Source organism: Musa acuminata, chromosome BXJ1-6 (assembly GCF_036884655.1).
Source record: "Musa acuminata AAA Group cultivar baxijiao chromosome BXJ1-6, Cavendish_Baxijiao_AAA, whole genome shotgun sequence".
Taxonomy (NCBI): Eukaryota; Viridiplantae; Streptophyta; class Magnoliopsida; order Zingiberales; family Musaceae; genus Musa; species Musa acuminata.
The window spans coordinates 33861703-33881442 of NC_088332.1; the positions used below are offsets into that span (position 1 = coordinate 33861703).

Below are 19740 nucleotides of genomic sequence, written 5' to 3' on the forward strand. Positions count from 1 at the left end.
ATAAACATATTATCATTATTATTGATAGTGGAAGTTTGAAATAGACTACGATCCCATGAATTTTCCCAAACACCTTCAAAGGTCCCATGAGTTTTCCCAACACCTTAAAATGCCCGACACCACGATTTAAGTTAGGATGCAAAGGACTCCGATTCGCAGGATGAGGCCATCGTTTCAAGACACGGTTAGTTCGTGCTGCTAACATGCATCATCAATACATAGAATACATTGAGCAAAGCAGGTAAACCCCTCATACATGGATTATGATAAGGTCAACTTTCTTATCTGATAAATAGGCATACAAGATCAGAAAGAAAAAATAACTGACCTTGTTATTGATCAGTTATTTTATATTTCTTAATAGATCTATACATTTCATTTTATTTCTCGTGAAGCTTATTAACTAGCAGATCTAAAACAACGGCCAAGACGGAATAAGTAGCTTCTGCCAAAACACAGCTACATGATCTTAGTCCAAGTCCTCAGTCGAGCATCATAAATTTTACCAGCACATTCATATTGGTTATGGCTTCCTCTTATCTAAACCCTAAACAGCAGTTCCCATCAAGAGGAGCCTTTATCTAACCTAATTAATCTGCTATCTAATCCCACACACACACGCACACACTATACATTATGAAGAAAGAATGGGAAAAAAGGGATAAGCATCACAATTCAGCAATACTTGGTCCTGACATAGTTTGGTGGAAGGGTTGGGCATTTCTCATTCATGATGTGTGGGAATGGCTGCATGGAGTTGTAACCTGGTAATTCCATGCGGTACCTGCCCTTAATTTGACAGAAAGGGAGTTTCACAAACATCATCTTTGTTGCACCATTCCGGCAGGCGGCTTATGTTGCTCTCGAAGAAGTTGAGGGTGTATGCATCTTTCATCTCCTTAGCATCAAGAATTACATCCAACTCGAATGCACAGAATGACAATTCAGATGTATCACTAACAGTTATCTAAGTCTTAGAAGCATAAATTAGGTGCAGTTTGTTAACACAACAAGAAAAGACAAAAATGTTGTGCCGATCGATGGAGGAAGTCTTGATGATGACAAATACACAACAAACTGTTGCTTTAAAATTTTGAGTCAAAAGACTTACGGTAAACTGGTGACTTGTATGGAGCTGGCAATTGGATGGAACAGCTCTGCCGCCTTATATATTTCAAGAATGAAGGCAACACGAGGTTGATTTTCCATCAGTGTAGACCCAATCATCTAGATCAGGAATTGTCAACAACTTGTCAAAAGATGTTCCTCTCTTTTCTGCTTCAACAATAATGTCAGGCAGCTCAAGACCCTGCAACAGAGATTTTAATTAGTGCATTCTTGAAAGTAAACTTCAAGTCCAGGTTACATTCTGCAGGACTGAACTAATAGATATAACAGGTCAAATACGAGAAATGGTGATTAAGAGGGAAAAAAAATCATAGCTCACTAGATATATCTGTCAAACATAAAAAGCTGCATTCATGCATGCAAGATTTGGAGAGAATGCACAACATAAACCTGGGTTCCAAGCAGTGATTTAAAAAGCGCTAGGCGCCAAGATCCAAAAACGTCCGAGGCGCTAGGTGCTAAGCCCGAGCGAAGCGAGATGCTAAAATATTAAAATATATAATATAATTAATAAATATAATTATTTAATAGTATTAAAATCAAAATAATATATCATTAATCTAATAAATACAAATACATTACTGTTCCTAGTATACAGTATACTGTTAACAGTATACTTTCGAAAGAGGAGAAGGAAGAGGAGTGTAAGGGAAGACCGAGGGTGCAGCGACAGCAGTAAAAGTGAGCGGCGGCAGCGAAAGCGACGAGCGGCGACAGTAGCAACATCAGCGACAACGGGAGTGGCTAGCGGCGACAGCAGCAGCGGCAGCGGGAGCGGTGACAGCGACAACGGCGAGAGGCGACAGCGGGAGCGGGAGTGGGAGCGGCGACAGCGGCAGCGACAGCGAGCAGCAGCAGCGGTAGCGTGAACGCGAGCAGGGTTAGGGTTGGGCAGCGACAGCTGATATTGATGCTTTTGTTGGTTCGATTGAACCAACTAAAGCACCGGAGACCAAACCAGACCTAAAACGCTAGTTCGGTCGCCTGGTTTAACCCAGGCGCTCGCTCAAAGCGCCCGGCGCCTGGGCTCGGGTGAGCGCCCAGGCGGCGCCTCTTTGAAGCGCGCCGCCTGGAAGTGAAGCGAGGCACTCAGGCCTCGCCTCGCCTCGCCTCGCCCGAGCGCCTAGGCGAGCTGACACGGGAGTGTCTAATTTGCTACAATCTGTTCATATGGACCATGCTGATAATATGATATTTTTTTCAACTAATAATATTGCCACATAATCTTCGACTCAACCTACTCAGATAAGACAGCTCATCAGCATATTCCCTGCACAAAGGAATATATTACTGGAGTTGGTTGGCAGCTGTAAAGCTGTATCATGGTGCTTTTCTTCATGGCTAAGGAATACATTAATGAAGTTGGTTGGCAACTGTAAAGCACTTAATTTTGAAATTCCCTATGCATGAAGGGTTGTTTCATGCACTAGTATTTATTTTGGGGTTTAAGGCTTAGAAAAGGACTTTAGAAACTGAGGATATTGGCAGAAGCTCTCTTGGAGTGCTCTTTTGAACTCTGTATCTCTTGGATGCGTCCTTGAGTGGTGAGTCTTTTGCTTTCAGTTATGTATCCTTGTTTATTAGCATTAGGGTGGTGATTTTCTGTATCCCTTTTGATTTTAAACTTGGTGGTGAGCTATTTTTCGTTTTACCGAAGTTTTTTCAAGAGTTCGTTCCTTGCCTTCTGTGACATTTTCTATCAGAACAACTGTTCTATCGGTGTTCTTTCGAAATCCATTCTGTATTTTTACCCTCCCCGGTATCAGTTTGGTATCAGAGCTAAAGGCTAGAGATCATAGCAAGGCGGAATGGAAAATATGTAGTTGGTGAAGGTAGCGACCATGAAGATGATGCTGAGTCGTTGAGGCTGCAGCTACGAAAATTGCTGCGTAGCCTACAAGAAAAAAATGAAATAATCGACGAACTTCAAAGTAGACACAACCAGCATGAAAATGACGCTCGAGAGTTTACTTCTGATGATGATACACCTCCTATTCCAAGGGAGTCGAGAAGATGTCGAAGAAGAAATGGAGTCCAAGACGAGTGGCAGAATAAATATAACCCCAGATTAGATATTCCATAATTTGAAGGTAAAATAAATGATGACTTTCTCGATTGGCTTAATACAGTAGAAAGAATTTTCGATTTTCATGAACCACCAGAACAAAAGAAGGTCAAACTTGTGGCACTCAAACTCAGGCGGAATGCATCTTTTTTGTGGGAAAATCTGAAGAAATAAAGAGAACGTGAGGGGAAGAATAAGATCGTTACATGAGAGAAAATGAAAAGGGAACTGAAGAGAAAATATTTACCTCATAATTATAGGCAAGAGATCTTTATCAAAATACATGATTTCAAGCAAAAAGATCTTAGTGTGGAGGAGTACACTGCAGAATTCGATAATTTGATGTTAAAAGGAGAGCTTGTGGAACCGGAAGAGCAAACAATTGCAAGATACTTAGGAAGTCTGAAGTATGAGATTGCTAAAGTTGTTAAGCTACAGCCATATTGGTCTTTAAATGATGTGAGCAAGCTGACATTAAAAGTTGAAAAGCAACAGAAGTTTGAAAAGAGTTTTCGGTACGGCTCAAAAGAAGGATATACAAAAGGAGGAAGTTCCAAGCCTACTGTCCAAAGCAAGGTGATATCGAAGGTGTAAGAAAAGGGTGAAGAATCTGCTGGCAACAAAAAAACACCTAATTCTTCTACCCCAAGTGGTCGAAAATGCTTCAAATGTCATGGTTTTGGGCATATTGCTTCAGATTATCCAAATAGGAGAATTGTAACTTTGGTTGAAGATCATAGTGATAGAGGAGAAGATAAAGCTGAGGACGAACCAAAATACGATGATGATGAGGAAGAGATTACTTATACTGATCATGGTTTGTCTATTGTATTGCAACGTAGTTTACAAGTGTCATATGTGGCCGACGATGAAAGTTTGGTGAGAAAAAATGTGTTTCACACTAAATGCAAATCTCTTGGTAAAGTGTGCTTGGTGATCATCAACAGCGGCAGCTTTGAGAATGTGGTATCTTTGGAGATGGTGCAGAAGCTAAAGTTGGATACCATCCCTCATCCACATCCATACCAGTTATCGTGGCTGCAAAAAGGAAATGACATCAATGTAACTAAAAGATGTTTAGTTTCATTTTCTATTGGCAAGTATTATAAAGATGAAGTATGGTGTGATGTTGCTCCTATGAATGCTTGCCATTTGCTATTGGGAAGACCTTGGCATTATGATAGAAGGGTGTTGTATAACGGCTACAAACATACTTATTCTTTTAAGGTGAATGAAAAAAATATTATTTTAGCTCCATTACAACCACCCGAAATCAGTGCACCAAAGAAGAAAGTTAGCGCTTTTATGCCCTATGGTGAATGCAAAGATAAATTAGATAAGGGAGGTCATGTTATAGCTCTAGTAGTAGTAGAGGAAAATGAACAACACAAGGAGACACCAGCAATCATGAAACAAATCCTGGAAGAGTTTGAAGATGTTATACCAGAAGAGATTCCACATGGCCTTAAGAGACACCACCCTTAAGAGATATCCAGCATCACATTGATCTTATTCCGGGGGCTGTTCTACCTAATAAGGCAGCATATAGAATGAGTCCCAAGGAGCATGAAGAACTTCAAAGGCAAATTGATAAATTGGTGAAAAAAGGGTTAATTCGGGAGAGCATGAGTCATTGTGCGGTTCCAGCCTTGTTGGTGCCAAAGAAGGATGGTTCTTGGAGAATGTGCGTGGACAGTCGCACCATCAACAAAATCACAGTGGACTATCGCTTTCCTATTCCAAGGTTAGATGATTTACTTGATCAATTGTGTGATGCTTATATTTTCTCAAAAATTAATTTGAGGAGTGACTATCACCAAATAAGAATGAGGCCCGGAGATGAGTGGAAAACAACATTTAAAACTAGAGAAGGCTTATATGAATGATTGGTTATGCCATTTGGGCTATCTAATGCTCCTAGCACCTTCATGAGATTTATGAATCACATACTTAAGCCATGCATTGGAATATTTGTTGTAGTTTATTTTGACGATATATTGGTGTACAGCAAGAGCGAAGAGGAGCATATGAATCATTTGAAAGAGATCTTTCTTATTTTGAGGCATAAAAAACTTTATGCTAATCTAAAGAAGTGTGATTTCTTTACTTCTAGTGTGGTGTTTCTGGGGTATGTTGTTTCAAAAGATGGAATCATGATGGATCAAAGTAAGGTAGAGGCTATTCTCAGTTGGCCAACACCTGCTTCATTGCATGATGTGAGGAGTTTCCATGGCTTAACTTCGTTTTACATAAGATTTATCAAGGGTTTCAACTCTATTGTCGCTCCAATCATCGAATGTCTGAAATGTGATAAATTCAAATGGACTAGTGAAGTTAATGATGCTTTTGAGCTTTTGAAAAGAAAGGTGACCAAAGCTCCTATATTAGTACTACCAAATTTTGATAATGTATTTGAAGTTGAATGTGATGTATCTAATGTGGGAATTGGTGCTGTTTTGAGCCAAGACAGAAAGCCCATTGCATTTTTTAGTGAAAAGCTGAATGATACGAGAAAGAAATACTCTACTTATGATAAGAAGTTTTATGCGATTTATCGAGCTTTGTCTCATTGGAGTCAATATCTTCTTGCCAAGCCATTTGTTCTAAATTCTGATCATGAGGCATTAAAGTTCATTAATCACCAGCTTAAGCTAAACAAGAGGCATGCAGCTTGGGTGGAGTTTTTACAATCTTACAACTTTACAATCAAGCACAAATATGGTGTTCAAAATATAGTTGCTGACGCATTGAGCAGAAAGCATTCTTTATTATCAGCAATGGAAGTCAAAGTGGTTAGATTTGAAACATTCAAAGATCTATATGAGAATGATATGGATTTCGGCTCGATATGGCAGAATTGTAAATCAGGTTCCTTTTAACAATTTTTTATCTTTGATGGTTTTCTTTTTTGAGCTAATGCTTTGTGTGTTCCATCTTGTTCTTTGAGACGAGTAATTCTAGCTGAAGCTCATGGTGATGTTTTGGGAGGACATTTCGGTAGGGACAAGACTCTAGCTCTTGTTAAATCAAATTTCTACTGGCCTAAAATGTTCAGAGATGTGGATAGACATGTGAAGCAATGTCGATTGTATCATTTGGCAGAAACAAAAAGTCAAAATTCTGGTTTGTACACTCCATTGCCAATGCCAAATGCTCCATGGGAGGATGTGAGTCTTAATTTCGTTTTGGGACTACCACGAACTTAAAGGAACAAGGATTCTATCATGGTTGTTGTTGACAGATTTTCAAAAATGTCTCACTTTGTTCCATGCAATAAACCGAATGATGCATCTTATATTGCTGATTTATATTTTAAGGAGATTGTTAAATTGTATGGTATGCCAAGAACTATGGTGTCTGATCGAGATTCAAAATTTGTTAGTCATTTTTTGAGAACTCTTTGGAGGAAGCTGGGTACTTCTTTGAATTTCAGTAGCTCGCATCATCCACAAACCGATGGGCAAACTGAGGTAACAAACAGAAGCTTGGGAAATTTGCTTAGAAGCTATGTTGGCAAGAATATTAAGTAGTGAGATGTCATTCTTCCACTAATTGAGTTTGCCTACAATCATTCTATGCATCATAATATTGATAAGAGTCCTTTTGAGGTAGTTTATGGTGTTAATTCTGCTGGTTCTTTGGACTTAATCCCTCATTCTATAACAAAGCAATTTAGTGGAGATGCTGATGAAAGAGCTAAGCAGATAAAGAAGCTGCATGAGGGTGTGAAAGCAACAATTGAGAAACAAAATGAGAGGTATATGCAAGCTGCTAACAAACACAGAAAACATGTGGAGTTTAATGCAGGTGATTTGGTCTAGATTCATGTAAGGAAGGAGAGGTTTCTGTCGGAAAAATTTGGAAAAATGAAACCAAAGACTGATGGTCCATTCAAGGTGCTTAAGAGAATTGACAAAAATGCTTATGAGATTGAGCTACCTAAAGATTACGAAGTATCCCTAACATTTAATGTGGCTGATTTAAGTCCTTTTTATAATCATGATGACAAAACAAACAAGGACTTGGGGACAAGTCTTTTTCAACCAGGGGAGATTGATACGGGAGTGTCTAATTTGCTACAATCTGTTCATATGGACCATGCTGATAATATGATATTTTTTTCAGCCAATAATATTGCCACATAATCTTCAACTCAGCTTACTCAGATAAGGCAACTCATCAGCATATTCCCTGCACAAAGGAATATATTACTAGAGTTGGTTAGCAGCTATAAAGTTGTATCATGGTGCTTTTCTTCATAGCTAAGGAATACATTAATGGAGTTGGTTGGCAGCTATAAAGCACTTAATTTCGAAATTCTCTATGCATGAAGGGTTGTTTCATGTACTAGTATTTATTTTGGGGTTTAGGACTTAGAAAAGACTTTAGAAACTGAGGATATTGGCAGAAGCTCTCTTGGAGTGCTCTTTTAAACTCTGTATCTCTTGGATGCGTCCTCGAGTGGTGAGTCTTTCGCTTTTAGTTCTATATCCTTGTTTATTATCATTAGGGTGGTGATCTTCTGTATCCCTTTTGATTTTAAACTTGGTGGTGAGCTATTTTTCGTTTTACCGAAGTTTCTTCAAGAGTTCGTTCCTTGCCTTCTGTGACATTTTCTATCAGAACAACTATTCTATCGGTGTTCTTTCGAAATCCATTCTGCATTTTTACCCTCCCCGGTATCACGAGCGCCCGAGCGTCTATTGAAATCACTGGTTCCAAGTCATTTGTTCAGAGCTTCATTCCACAAATTAGCAGCATAGGCTGGCTGGAGCCTAGTCCACACGTCATCGCAGAAGCCACCTATAGCATCAAATCAACATTTAGCAAACTCTTTACAAGGACCACCTTCATACAGACATAATTTATTTAGATTGTAAAAAAACAGCCCTACAGAAGAACATCAGAAAACTTGTTTTTGTCTCCACTGTAGGTGACTTTCTGATAAAACATTTTAAAGAAAATACATATATACTTCGACTAACATAAATAAATATTTCAGAACATGATACAAAGTATATCTAATTATTGTCATCATACAAAAGCAAATAGAAATAGTTAAAAATCAAATAAACAATTATTTTCATAAATCAAGACACAAAATAAGTTAGGAAATCTAATAGCACCAAGATTGGAAAAGCATCTCAAAGGGGTAATCTTTTTCTTTTCACTCATATGTTCAATTTATTTTGGCTGAATCCTGGATCCGTCAATTTGAAGTACCCAATTAGCAAATGCTGATCACAGATCTCCAACAAACCAATGTTCATCCCTTCCATTGACAACAAATGGTGGCTGACAAGACTGCATCTCTATTTGGTTCATAAATTGATCTATATGATGTTTGGATTGGTGATACTGAATTTGAAGCATTTTAAAGTTAGAGGCAGACTTGCCTAAAAGATTATAAGGAATGATGATCGCAAGCGTTAAAGATAGAATTTAAATTTTATGTGATTATCACAACCATCCAACAATCTGTATAACTGAGGAAGTCTAAAACAAAGGAGAATGATTAACTCTGCTACAGAGAACAAAACATCCCATATTCCACAGGTAACCAATAAGCCAATGGAAGATGGCACTATCCTATAAATCAAACAATTTCTTGAATATAAAAAACAATAAACTGTCTCAACTATTTGCGGCCAGCTACATGTATCTTTTCCGACCATTGAGATTTGATTGCAAGTAAATTTGAATTATAAAAATAATGATGACTAAATCCAGTTACAATCAAAGACTCAAGAATATTTCCATTCAGTAACTGCACTTAAAGATCAGTTGACTGCAACCTCTTACAGAATTTAAAGAACTATGACAAGCTTCAAAAAACTTGCTAATCTTGGCATCTACAGATGAGTTTCCAATGACAAATGTATCGTGTGACAATGAGTACAAGACACGATAATTATTTGAACATCCTAACAGTGTTATAATCGATAAAAGTAAGCACATAAGCAAATAAAAAATTTAGAACATAAGGCTTCAAAAGATGGAATTAGCAATATCATACCACATGTGCATCCAGTGGTGGCAGATAATTCCCACTTACAATATCTATCCAACTGAAGATCATTTTATGATAAACATAAGGCTTATGCAACATGCATTTTGCATACTCCCATGCTGCAGTATTATTGAATTTAGCTCGCATATCTGGATGGAGAGGAAGCAATGCAATATGAGGATTTGATTCATCTTTCTTGAGTTCAGATTCCCACCATTCATCCCATGGTGGAATAACTATTATGTCATTTCCCTGTAAAAAGTAATTAAGTACAACGATTGATAGGTATGTCATCATCTTTTTCTTCCTACAGCTGGATCCGTCAAAGTAATTAAGTACAATGATCGATAGGTATTGCACAAAAACTACTATTCTACGACTGATGCATTGCACAGAACCCATAAATGTCACGTCAGATTTTTTAAGTCAATAAATATGCCAAAAGTAATGATAAAATCTTGAAACTGTAAGAATTTCAATCTAAATGGCTCAACAAATTTTCTGTCCCTTCTGTGGTCTTAATGAAAGGGATTATTAGAATATACTCTTATGACTTTTTATGACAGCCACTAAATTATCTTCTCAACTGAATTCTATTTTTTCATTTTGCTTTAATTAGATTTGCTGATATCAAGAAATCAACAAGGGGTTTGTATCCAGCTTGTCATCTTAGTTAATGATTAGCCAATGTGAAAATCCAACTGAATATTTAGTCTAGAAATAGAACAAGCACTAGACACATGTATAGATATGAAAATATATAGAGTAATTCCGGCATGCATAGACATCTAAAACAATATTGGTTTGTCACTGGCTGAGTGCTACCAAGCGGTTGATGCAAGGTAAGTCACTTAAGATAAACCATAAGCCATGTACCTCTATATCAAGTACAAGACAGAACTTTGCATATTGGTGTTGTTGATGAACTATCACATTACATATCAAAAGAAATAATTAGTTTCATTCTAATAATTCTCCCTATGTTAATCTTAATTGTACAAAGTCTCAATTAGCTATCAATTTTCTCAGAGCGAATTTATGAAGGAAAGGTCTTGGAATTGCTTGTTGTACATTCATAATGGGTACCAGCCCAATATCCGCAGGATACTTGTTAAATACATCCAAATATTTCCATGAAGCATCCAACTCTTCCTTACTTGTCCACATGATTTGAGGTTTTAGATTGTCCAGACCAAATAACCATAAAGGTATAGGTATTCTTTCTCATAATTTAACTAACAAATGCTGAAATCATCTTAAAGAAAGTGAACTCTTTTCATTGTTGTTCTAAAAAGCATAACTCAAACAATGTATTTTAAAAAAAGTAGGCTTAAATGGTAAACTTTTTATTATTTATCAGGAAGGTCATGATGGTGGCTCTGAATGCATTTATGCACAGTAAAATGTCCTTCTAACAGTTCCACTATCACAGAATTTTTCTCAAACAAGACAGCATAGAACAAATAGGGTAGTTGCACTTTCACATAATAAGTTTCCAGAACATATTAAGAAAATCATGATGTTATCAAACTAAACACATGCCTATACCATTTCATTAAAATAGAGAATGATTGACATGGAGATCATGGTCAAACTTGGTGCGTCCCATCTATGCACTCCATGATATGGCTCAGTTTACTCAGGTACAATTAACTAAAAGTTCAAAAAGACAATGGGAAATTTGTCTTGTAAAGATATCTAACTAAAAGTAAGATTCCTTACTTATAATCTTTTTGTAACATATATATATATATATATATATATATATATTTGAAACATTCAAACAGATAAAGCATGGAACAATTTTGCAATAATAAAGCAACAAATCGATCTAACCTTCCCATTTCCAGGACCTGATTCTCCAATATAAAGTTTGCCTTCTGAATCTTTAAGGCAAACTACAGAATGATCAGCATAAGTACCAGTGACCAACTTTTCTAAAGTTCCAAAGCCACCCCAACGCCCACGAATTTTTGATATAACCAGGAAGTCTCCTGAGTGAATATCATTAACATTGATACTTGAAATCCATGGTTGCGGACGCCCCTCAAATGTAGCCCCCATGTGCTTTTTGAGGAAAGCAAGATTTGAACTTTCAACCCATCCATCATTTGTAAACAAGGGAAAAACATCCCATAGAGCCTGAAGAGTTCCAATCATCCCGGATTCCAAAAGGAAAATTGACATTCCATTATGTTTCACCTGATTTCAGAAACAATAACAAAAACAAACTTAAGTAGAATAAGAGAATATTGTCTTTTATAATATGCATATGTGTGTGTGTTGTGTCACATATACATGCATTTGTGTGCACATATATGTCTAATGTAAAAGATAAGTAAACAACTTACATATTCATATTCATCTTCTCTCTCCCACTGAGGAAAATCAAGGGTATGTTCACTAGACAAAAAGTAGTAATCCCAAGTCACACGATATGGAGTTACAAAGATGTAAAGATCCATGCATGTCTACCTATGGGCATTGCTGGCCTGGATAAAAAAGAAAAGAGAACTGAGTAAAATACTCCCAGATAAAAAAGCAATGACACCTAGATCCTTCCTCAAAAAATTCCTTTTAGGATATCCAAGAGGAGGATCAGTGGACAGGGTAGAGGATTCCTTTGATATACAACATATGTCCATGTCAATGATTGTGCTGGTGGCCTATGTTACTGGAGGAGAAGTCTGATTTTAAAATGGTGCACCATTCCGTATGCCCAGATACCAACTCTTGCTCTTCTTCAGTTTGAGAAATCCTGCGATGACAAACATTGCAGCTACTTGCCCATGACTGATGAGGCCGACCATGATTAAATCTGTAGATTTAGTTTTCCAAAGCATTTCAACTGTCGGTGCTACTATAATTTCCTCTCTCAGCCATGATCTCATTTTTATCCCAATCGACCAATGATAAACATCCAGCTATGTTGCTCTACAAAAGTTTACAATAAGAACGGTTTACTGAATTATAGTGAACCTCCTAAATAAGACTCCAATGATGAACACTTGATATAAATCGATCATCAATTTGCCAGTTTGACTACACAAATAAACTTGAAGCAAATTTAGAAATGAGATACACATACAATCTCCATATAAGACTAACATTTATTAAAGTATCAAAAAGAACAGAATAGGTTGCATCTTGCTAGAAGTCCTAAAAAGGTGTCAACTTTAGTCATGTCCTGATGATGAAGCAGGAGTAACAACCTTTGTGGAGAGCCATCCTATCTATTTCTGTAGTTAATGTAACAGTAAATCCAAATTAAGTAGCAACAAAGAAAAACCCAATAAAAGCTGCCTAAAGTTAAGACTTCAAATGAGGTCCTGAGTGAAAGATTTTGTTCTATGGCACACCGTAAAAGAAGAAATGCATTCAATACTCATATCGGGCATTTTCCAAAGCCTCATTCTGGAAAGTAAAGTATGTTACCGATTGTTCAAAGCTCACTGCAATTCAAGCATTAAACTACATAAGTTTGTTAATTTCACACCACCAAAAAGAGAAAGAAGACACATCTGTGCAGCAAAACCAAATGACACAACTTACAACATAAAGCCAAATGTATCCCACAGGAAAGATTTATGTAAGTCAAATGAAAATATCATGTACAAAATTGTTAACAAGAATCTCCATCTCTACATAAACCAAACAATCAAACTTTCAGCATAACATCCAAGGTTACAATGCAAGAAGCATTCCTACAGGTCAAATGGAGAGACTCTAGAAAGGTTACTAATATACACCTTTGTCCCAATTGACTTTCGCAGGTTCTGGACGAGTGGAGTCTAAACATTAAAAGCAACAAGATTAATCCCACCTAACACCAAAAAATCATAATCTCAACTAAACACCCTAAACATCCAAAAAATAAACATTCTATAAGCCAAAAGGAAGATCCATAGGGTATCCCGCTTCTGAGGTCCTTAAAAGAACACCTAGTATCCCAAAGTAGTGATATCTTTTATAAAATACTTAGAAAATTCCTACGCAAGCCCAACGAACCCACTTTCGAATAAGCACGGCAATACAAACCTAAGTAATTTTGCCTAATAGACCATCCAAGAAACCTAAACCAGAACCAGAAAAATAGCCTTTTTTTCAATGTCGCTGGGAGAACACTGCAAAGAGAAATTCCACATAATAATAGAAATTTACTCACACCAAAACATCCAAATGAAAGATCAAGAGATTTCCTTTTCAATTTTCAAGCAACAATGGCCTCCCTACCCAAAATTATTCTTTTCACCAAATTGGATACCGATGATTGCTGTATCAAAAACTGAGCTTCTACTGTTGTAGTCTTTCACCCGAATTCACTAGCTTTAGTCAATAAAAATCAGGGAAATTCGCAGTACATTTCAAGAATGACATACTGATAACTCCAAGAACATAATTTCCACCAAAACAGCCTTAAAACACCCACCAAAATAAGAATATTTGTCCAATTAATAACTGGTTTCTTTGCTACCCAACTTACGTTGTGGAATTCTGCAATGCGAACTCGAAATAGCTCTTCTTAAGAAACACTAACTCGATTTAATGATCTAGTTTACTCGTACAACGGATGAAATTTACTATAGACTACCTAGAACCTAATCCCGAACTTACGTAAACTCTGCTTAGAATCCAACGAGCAAGGGAAAAAAATCCCAAAAAGTAGGGTTTTGGAGAGCGAGGGCTTCGCTCTCTAGACCTTGATATGGAGGATGCCGCCGCCGAATCGGGACTGGCTCTTGTTGTGAAACTCCATCCATGCGGTGTTCTTGTAAAAGCATGCGCCTTTCCAGTTGAGATCGCTCACGGGGGATGAGGCTGGGCCAACGAAGGTGGGGAGGAGGTCTTCAGCACTGCGGAGCGATCGTAAAAGGGGCCATGCTGCTCTCCGCGGGAGGAGGGGAAGCAAGTCTATCGGGCGGAAGGGGGCCTTTCAAGAGGGCTCATTGCCCCACTTTCGAAGAACAGATGCGGAGGCGATTAGGAGAAGGAAGAGCAGAGGGAAAGAGACCAGCTTGAAAGAAATCTCTCCCTTCATTGCTTTGGTGAAGAGAGAGGAGAACGGAAGAGGAGATTCGAAGGCACCGGAGAGAAGGGAGGTAGTATGTATACGTAGCTTATTGAGTGTAAGATGAACCCCGGGTAATTTTAGTTATCATGGATCAAAGCAAGGTTCGCAATCTCGATCCAGATCAACATATTAAAACGGTATGTATCGAGGTGCATCGAGTGACACGTTTAAAATAAGTATAAAATTCTTCAAAAATATCTTTAAAAAAATTAAGATAAGATTTTTAAGTTAGAAATAAATATATATTTACTATAGTTTTAATAAAATTAATATAAATTAGATAAGAATAATATCATATATCATTTTCGAGCTTTCAGAAGTAGCCTTATGCAAAGTTTATAATTGTGATTTATTTTCGATCATGCTTTTGTTAATATTAAATTATATAAAAAATTTGAATTATTAGATTATTTTATATATAACTTAAACTTTAATATTTAAATAAATTAAATAATCACGTGTAGATATACTTGATTCTACTACTAGTCATAGATGTCCTGCAAGCTAATCACATAAGTGATGACACGTACGACACGTTACACAATCTTTTTGTTTATTATTATTATTGGTATTATCTCACTTTATATTGCTTGCTTGCTATATTGTGATATTCTTATATTTATGTAATGAGAATTGAATCATGATAACGAGAATAATTCGCCTATAAAAACAGACCAATATATTCCTGATCATAGGTTACTCGAGAGAGGCATCGAGATAGTTGGACAGATTAGTGTACTGTATACTCGTCCATGTGATGGAGACGATTGGTCTCATAGTCACTCGTGTAGGGACACTATGGGTACAGTACAAGTGTTCATTAGATAATGAGTTCACTAATTGATTCACTCATGGAATACTAGATCGTTAATGATACCTCATTATCGGATAGCGATTATGTAATCCTAATTGTGTGTCTAGTCTTTAGACTTGAGACACAAAGGATGCCCTATATGAGTACTCCACTCTTTGATACCAAACTTATAGGTTTGGAAGTTCCAAATATAGTACAATCGATCATCAAAAGTGGTAGCCAATCTTATAAGAGCAATTGAGTGTCAATAGAGGATTATCTGCTCTCAGTGTCATGAGAGGAAGATCCCATGTTTTCTCGCTCAAGCAAATCCCTGGTGGGGTCATTCAGATTGAGAGAAAAAAGAGTTCTCCAAGAGAATCCGATTAGAGCGATACCCGATATACGGTCTTTGGGATACTAGATAGATGAGAGACTATAGATACATGATAATTGAGGGCAAATATGTCCAATGGATTAGATCTCCTTATATTATTTGTGAACTATGACGTAGTGGCCTAATATGTCCATAGTCGATGAGTCGAGTGAATTATTATAGAGATAATAATTCATTGAGTCAAAAGGAATTATGATAGGTATAACTCACACCAGCTCGATATTAGGCCTAGAGGGTCACACATATGGTAGGTGTTGCGACGAGTGGAGATTTGGATATGAGATATTCGTCGAGTTTTTATCTTATTGGATATCTAATAAACCCATATATTATTAAATCTTTTAAGTGAGACCCAATAAAAGTAAATAGTGATTATTGGATAGAGATCCATTAATCTAAGAGACTTAGTAGTTGGATAGAGATCTAGTACCCAATAGAGCAAGATCCATTAGAGTTAAGTTGATAGAGACCTATATAAATATGAGAGAATCAAAATAGCATATGCTAGACTCCTTTTAGTTGCCACCTCCTATTCTCTCTCCCTCTCCTCCTCGGCTGACAGCCCTATTTGGGGCGTGTGGACAACAAGAAGGGCTAACCCATTCTTGATCCTAGTGCAGTCTTATGGTGCGCAAAGGAGAGGAGAGAATGTGGTGCGAAAGGAGGAGCATCGTCGCACCATCTATAGTGTGGATCACTGCTAGAGAGGAGGATATCTAACCTCCTTCATCCATACATCTGGATCTATATTTTTGAAGATATACGATTTTCCTTAGGTAAATCATCTTACACGTATTATTCAATTATTTGATTTTACAATTTTGCACACTAATCTTCGCATGATGATCCAATATTGAATCTTTAGGAACCTGTTTTATTTTCTACTTTTCCATCACGCATGTGATGCTGCCCTAGGTTTCCTAATAGTGGCATTAGAGTCAGGTTCATCATGCAATGATTGGCTTTAAACTACGTGTGTTATGATAAATCATGTATATTTTTTTGTGTGGTTACTGTGATTTTTTTTGTAGTTTTCAATTATGGACAACACTTCTTCTCATTGTTAAAAAGTGCTTTAGATTGATGTTTTGTTACCAAAATTATTATCGTAAAATATAAGAAAAAGGGCAGCAATTGTTGCTGCCTTACGGTTTGGCTGAAGGTTGCTTGCAACCTTAGCTGAGAGCTCAACATGCTGCTCTCGGCCTGGCCAAAGGCTGCTTGGCTGAGAGTAGCAAGTTCTCAGCCATGGCTAAGCACCCCATGTGGCCAAGGAGTACTAGCCGCATGGGGAACCCTGGCGACTAGGGTTTCTTAGTTGCCTAGGTGATCCTACATCCAGGGATTCCTAATCACATGGGGCAAGTTAGTGTCCAGGATTCCTAGCCACCCATGTATATCCTTGCAGCCAAAGAATCCTAACTATAAGGGAGACCAAACATTAGCCACACAAGGCAGTCTTGTGGCCAGGAACTCTTGGCCATAGGGGTAAACCTAGCAGCCAAGGTTTCCTGGCTACGTGGGGCACTCTAGTATAGGGTTCCCCAAAAGTCTATATATAATTAATTAAAATAATTTAATTAATTATTATTATCTAGGAGTCATATATGATGTGTGTATGTGATGCATGAGGTAGATGGATGATCATAGATCGTATGATGATATATATGTATGATTATTATTGTTATTGGGGCTTGTGAGCCTCATTCTCTTTCTCATTTTTATGAATATTGTTATTGGGCCTATATGCCTATAATTATATTGTAATTACATGATGAGAGCATGGAGATGCTAACGAGACCCACAAGGTCAAGATGGATTATCACTGTGTATGGAGATACATCGAGGTGCCGATAGGATCGATAAGGATGAGATGGATGATCACAGGGCATGGAGTAACCTATGTCCATGGATCTGTGCAATGGGAATCGGATCATGATGAGATCATAATAATGAGACCGATTCACCTTTAAACACAAACTCTAAATAATCCTGGTCATAGGTTACTTGAAAGGGATATCGAGATAATCGGACAACCTGGTATGCTGTATACCCATCTATATGATGGAGATAGCTGGTCTCATAGCTACTCGTGTGGGGACACTAAGGATACAATGCAAGTGCACATTGGAGAATGAGTTCACCAATTGATCCGCTCACGTAATACTAGATGGTTGATGATGTCTTATTGTCAAACAATGATTCCATAGTCCTAGTAGTATATCAGATCCTTACACTTGAGACACCAAGGATGTCCTACATGAGTACTCCACTCTTTAATACCAGACTTATAGGTTTGAAAGTTTCAAATCTAGTATAGTCGGTTATTGGGAGTGGCAACCAATCTTACGAGGACTATTAAGTGTCGATAGAGGATCATTCGCTCTCGGTTTTATGAGAGGAATATCCTGTGTGTTATTGCTCAAATAAATAATTGGCTAAGGTCATTCAGATTGAGAGAGAAAGAGTTCTTCGTGAGAATATGATTAGAGCGAGACTCGAAGAGAAATCGTATGGGTCTGACAGCACCATATACAATATATGATCTATGGGATATTAGATGAATGAGGGACTATATGTATATGGTAATTAAGGACAAATAGGTCCAAAGGATTGGATTCTCCTATATCGTTTGAGGACTACGACGTAGTGGCCTAGTACATCTATAGTCGATTAATCGAGTGAATTATTATGGAGATCATAATTCATTGAGCCAAAAGGAGTTCTGACATGTATGACTCATGAGGAACTCGACATTGGGTCTAGAGGGTCATACAAATATGGTAGGTATTGCGACGAGTAGAGGTTTGAATATGAGATATCTGTTGGAGTCCCTATCTTGTTGGATATCCAATAAGCTCCTGAATTATTGGATCCCATGGATGAGATCAATAAGAGCTAATAAGAGATTATTAGGTAAAGACCCACTAATCTAAGAGGCTTGCATAATTGGATGGAGATTCAATACTCAATAAGGTAGGATCCATTAGGGTTAATTGGGGACCTCTATAAATAGAAGAGAACTAAAGACCCATAGAGACTAGGTATATGAAAGATTGTGTTTTACCTAGGGATATCGTATATCCCTGAATCTCTACAGATCTATAGGAGAAGATGAAGGAAATCAAGCGCCCTCCTCTCCAGCGGTGATCCACACAACAAGGCTACGACGATGCTCCTCAAATCTCCAGGCCTATTATCTGAGGAGGAGAAGGGGAGAGGAGAATAAGAGATGGCAACCAAGTAAAGTTTTATCTTATGAGCCTTTGGTTTCCTCGTATTTATAGAGGCCCCTATCAACTTAACCCTAATGGATTATACCCTATTGAGTATTGGATCTCCATCCAACTACCCAAGCCTCTTAGATTAGTGGATCTCTATCCAATAATCTCTTATTTGCTCTTATTGGATCTCATCCATATGATCCAATAATTCAGAGGCTTATTGGTTATCCAATAAGATAGGGGCTCCGACGGATATCTTATATCCAAACATTTACTCATCGCAATGCCTACCATATATGTGTGACCCTCTAGGCTCAATATCGAGCTGATTATGAGTCATACCTGTTAGAACTCCTTCTGGTTCAGTGAATTATTATCTCCATAATAATTCATTCGATTCATCGATTGCAGACGTACTATGCCACTATATCGTAATCCCTAGACGATACAAGGGAATCCAATCCATTAGATATGTTTGTCCTCAATTACTATATACCTATAGTCCATCATCTATCTAATATCCTAGAGACCGTATACTGGGTATGGTGTTGTCAAACCCATACGGTTTCTACTCGAGTCTCGCTCTAATCAGATTCTCTTAGAGAACTCTTTCTCTCTCAATCCAAATGACCCTAGCTAGGGATTTGTCTGAGCAAGAACATATAGAATACTCCTCTCATGACATTGAGAGCGGATGATCCTCTATCAATACTTAATAACCTTTGTAAGGTTGATTGTCATTCCTGATGACCGACTGTGCTAGATCTAGAACTTCTAAACCTATAAGTCCGGTATCAAAGAGTAGAGTACTCATACAGAACATCATTGGTATCTCACGTCTAAGGACTAGGTACACTACTGGGATAATGGAATCACTATTTGACAATGAGGTATCATTAACTATCCAGCATTCCATGAGTAGATCAATTAGTAAACTCATTCTCCAATGAACACCTGCATTGTATCCCTAGTGTCCCCACATGAGTAGCTATGAGACCAGCCACCTCTATCATATGTACAGGTATATAATATACCAGTATGTCCAGTTATCT

General features: G+C 37.6%; 1 protein-coding gene across 2 annotated transcripts; it reads right to left on the reverse strand.

Moving 5' to 3' along the window:
* Positions 1–397: 397 nt before the first annotated feature.
* LOC103988768 (uncharacterized) lies at positions 398–14294 on the reverse strand. Of its 2 annotated transcripts, XM_065188181.1 has the most exons (5): positions 13903–14294; positions 11555–12137; positions 11040–11405; positions 9210–9455; positions 398–1309 (listed from the first exon to the last, which is right to left on the reverse strand). In XM_065188181.1, exons 2-5 carry the CDS (start codon positions 11666–11668, stop codon positions 1175–1177), a joined length of 861 nt encoding a protein of 286 aa, XP_065044253.1. In that variant the 5' UTR covers positions 11669–12137; positions 13903–14294; the 3' UTR covers positions 398–1174. The 2 variants fall into 2 exon arrangements, with proteins under 2 accessions (XP_065044253.1, XP_065044254.1); XM_065188182.1 differs by lacking the exon at positions 11555–12137.
* Between the last annotated feature and the right edge of the window lie 5446 nt (positions 14295–19740).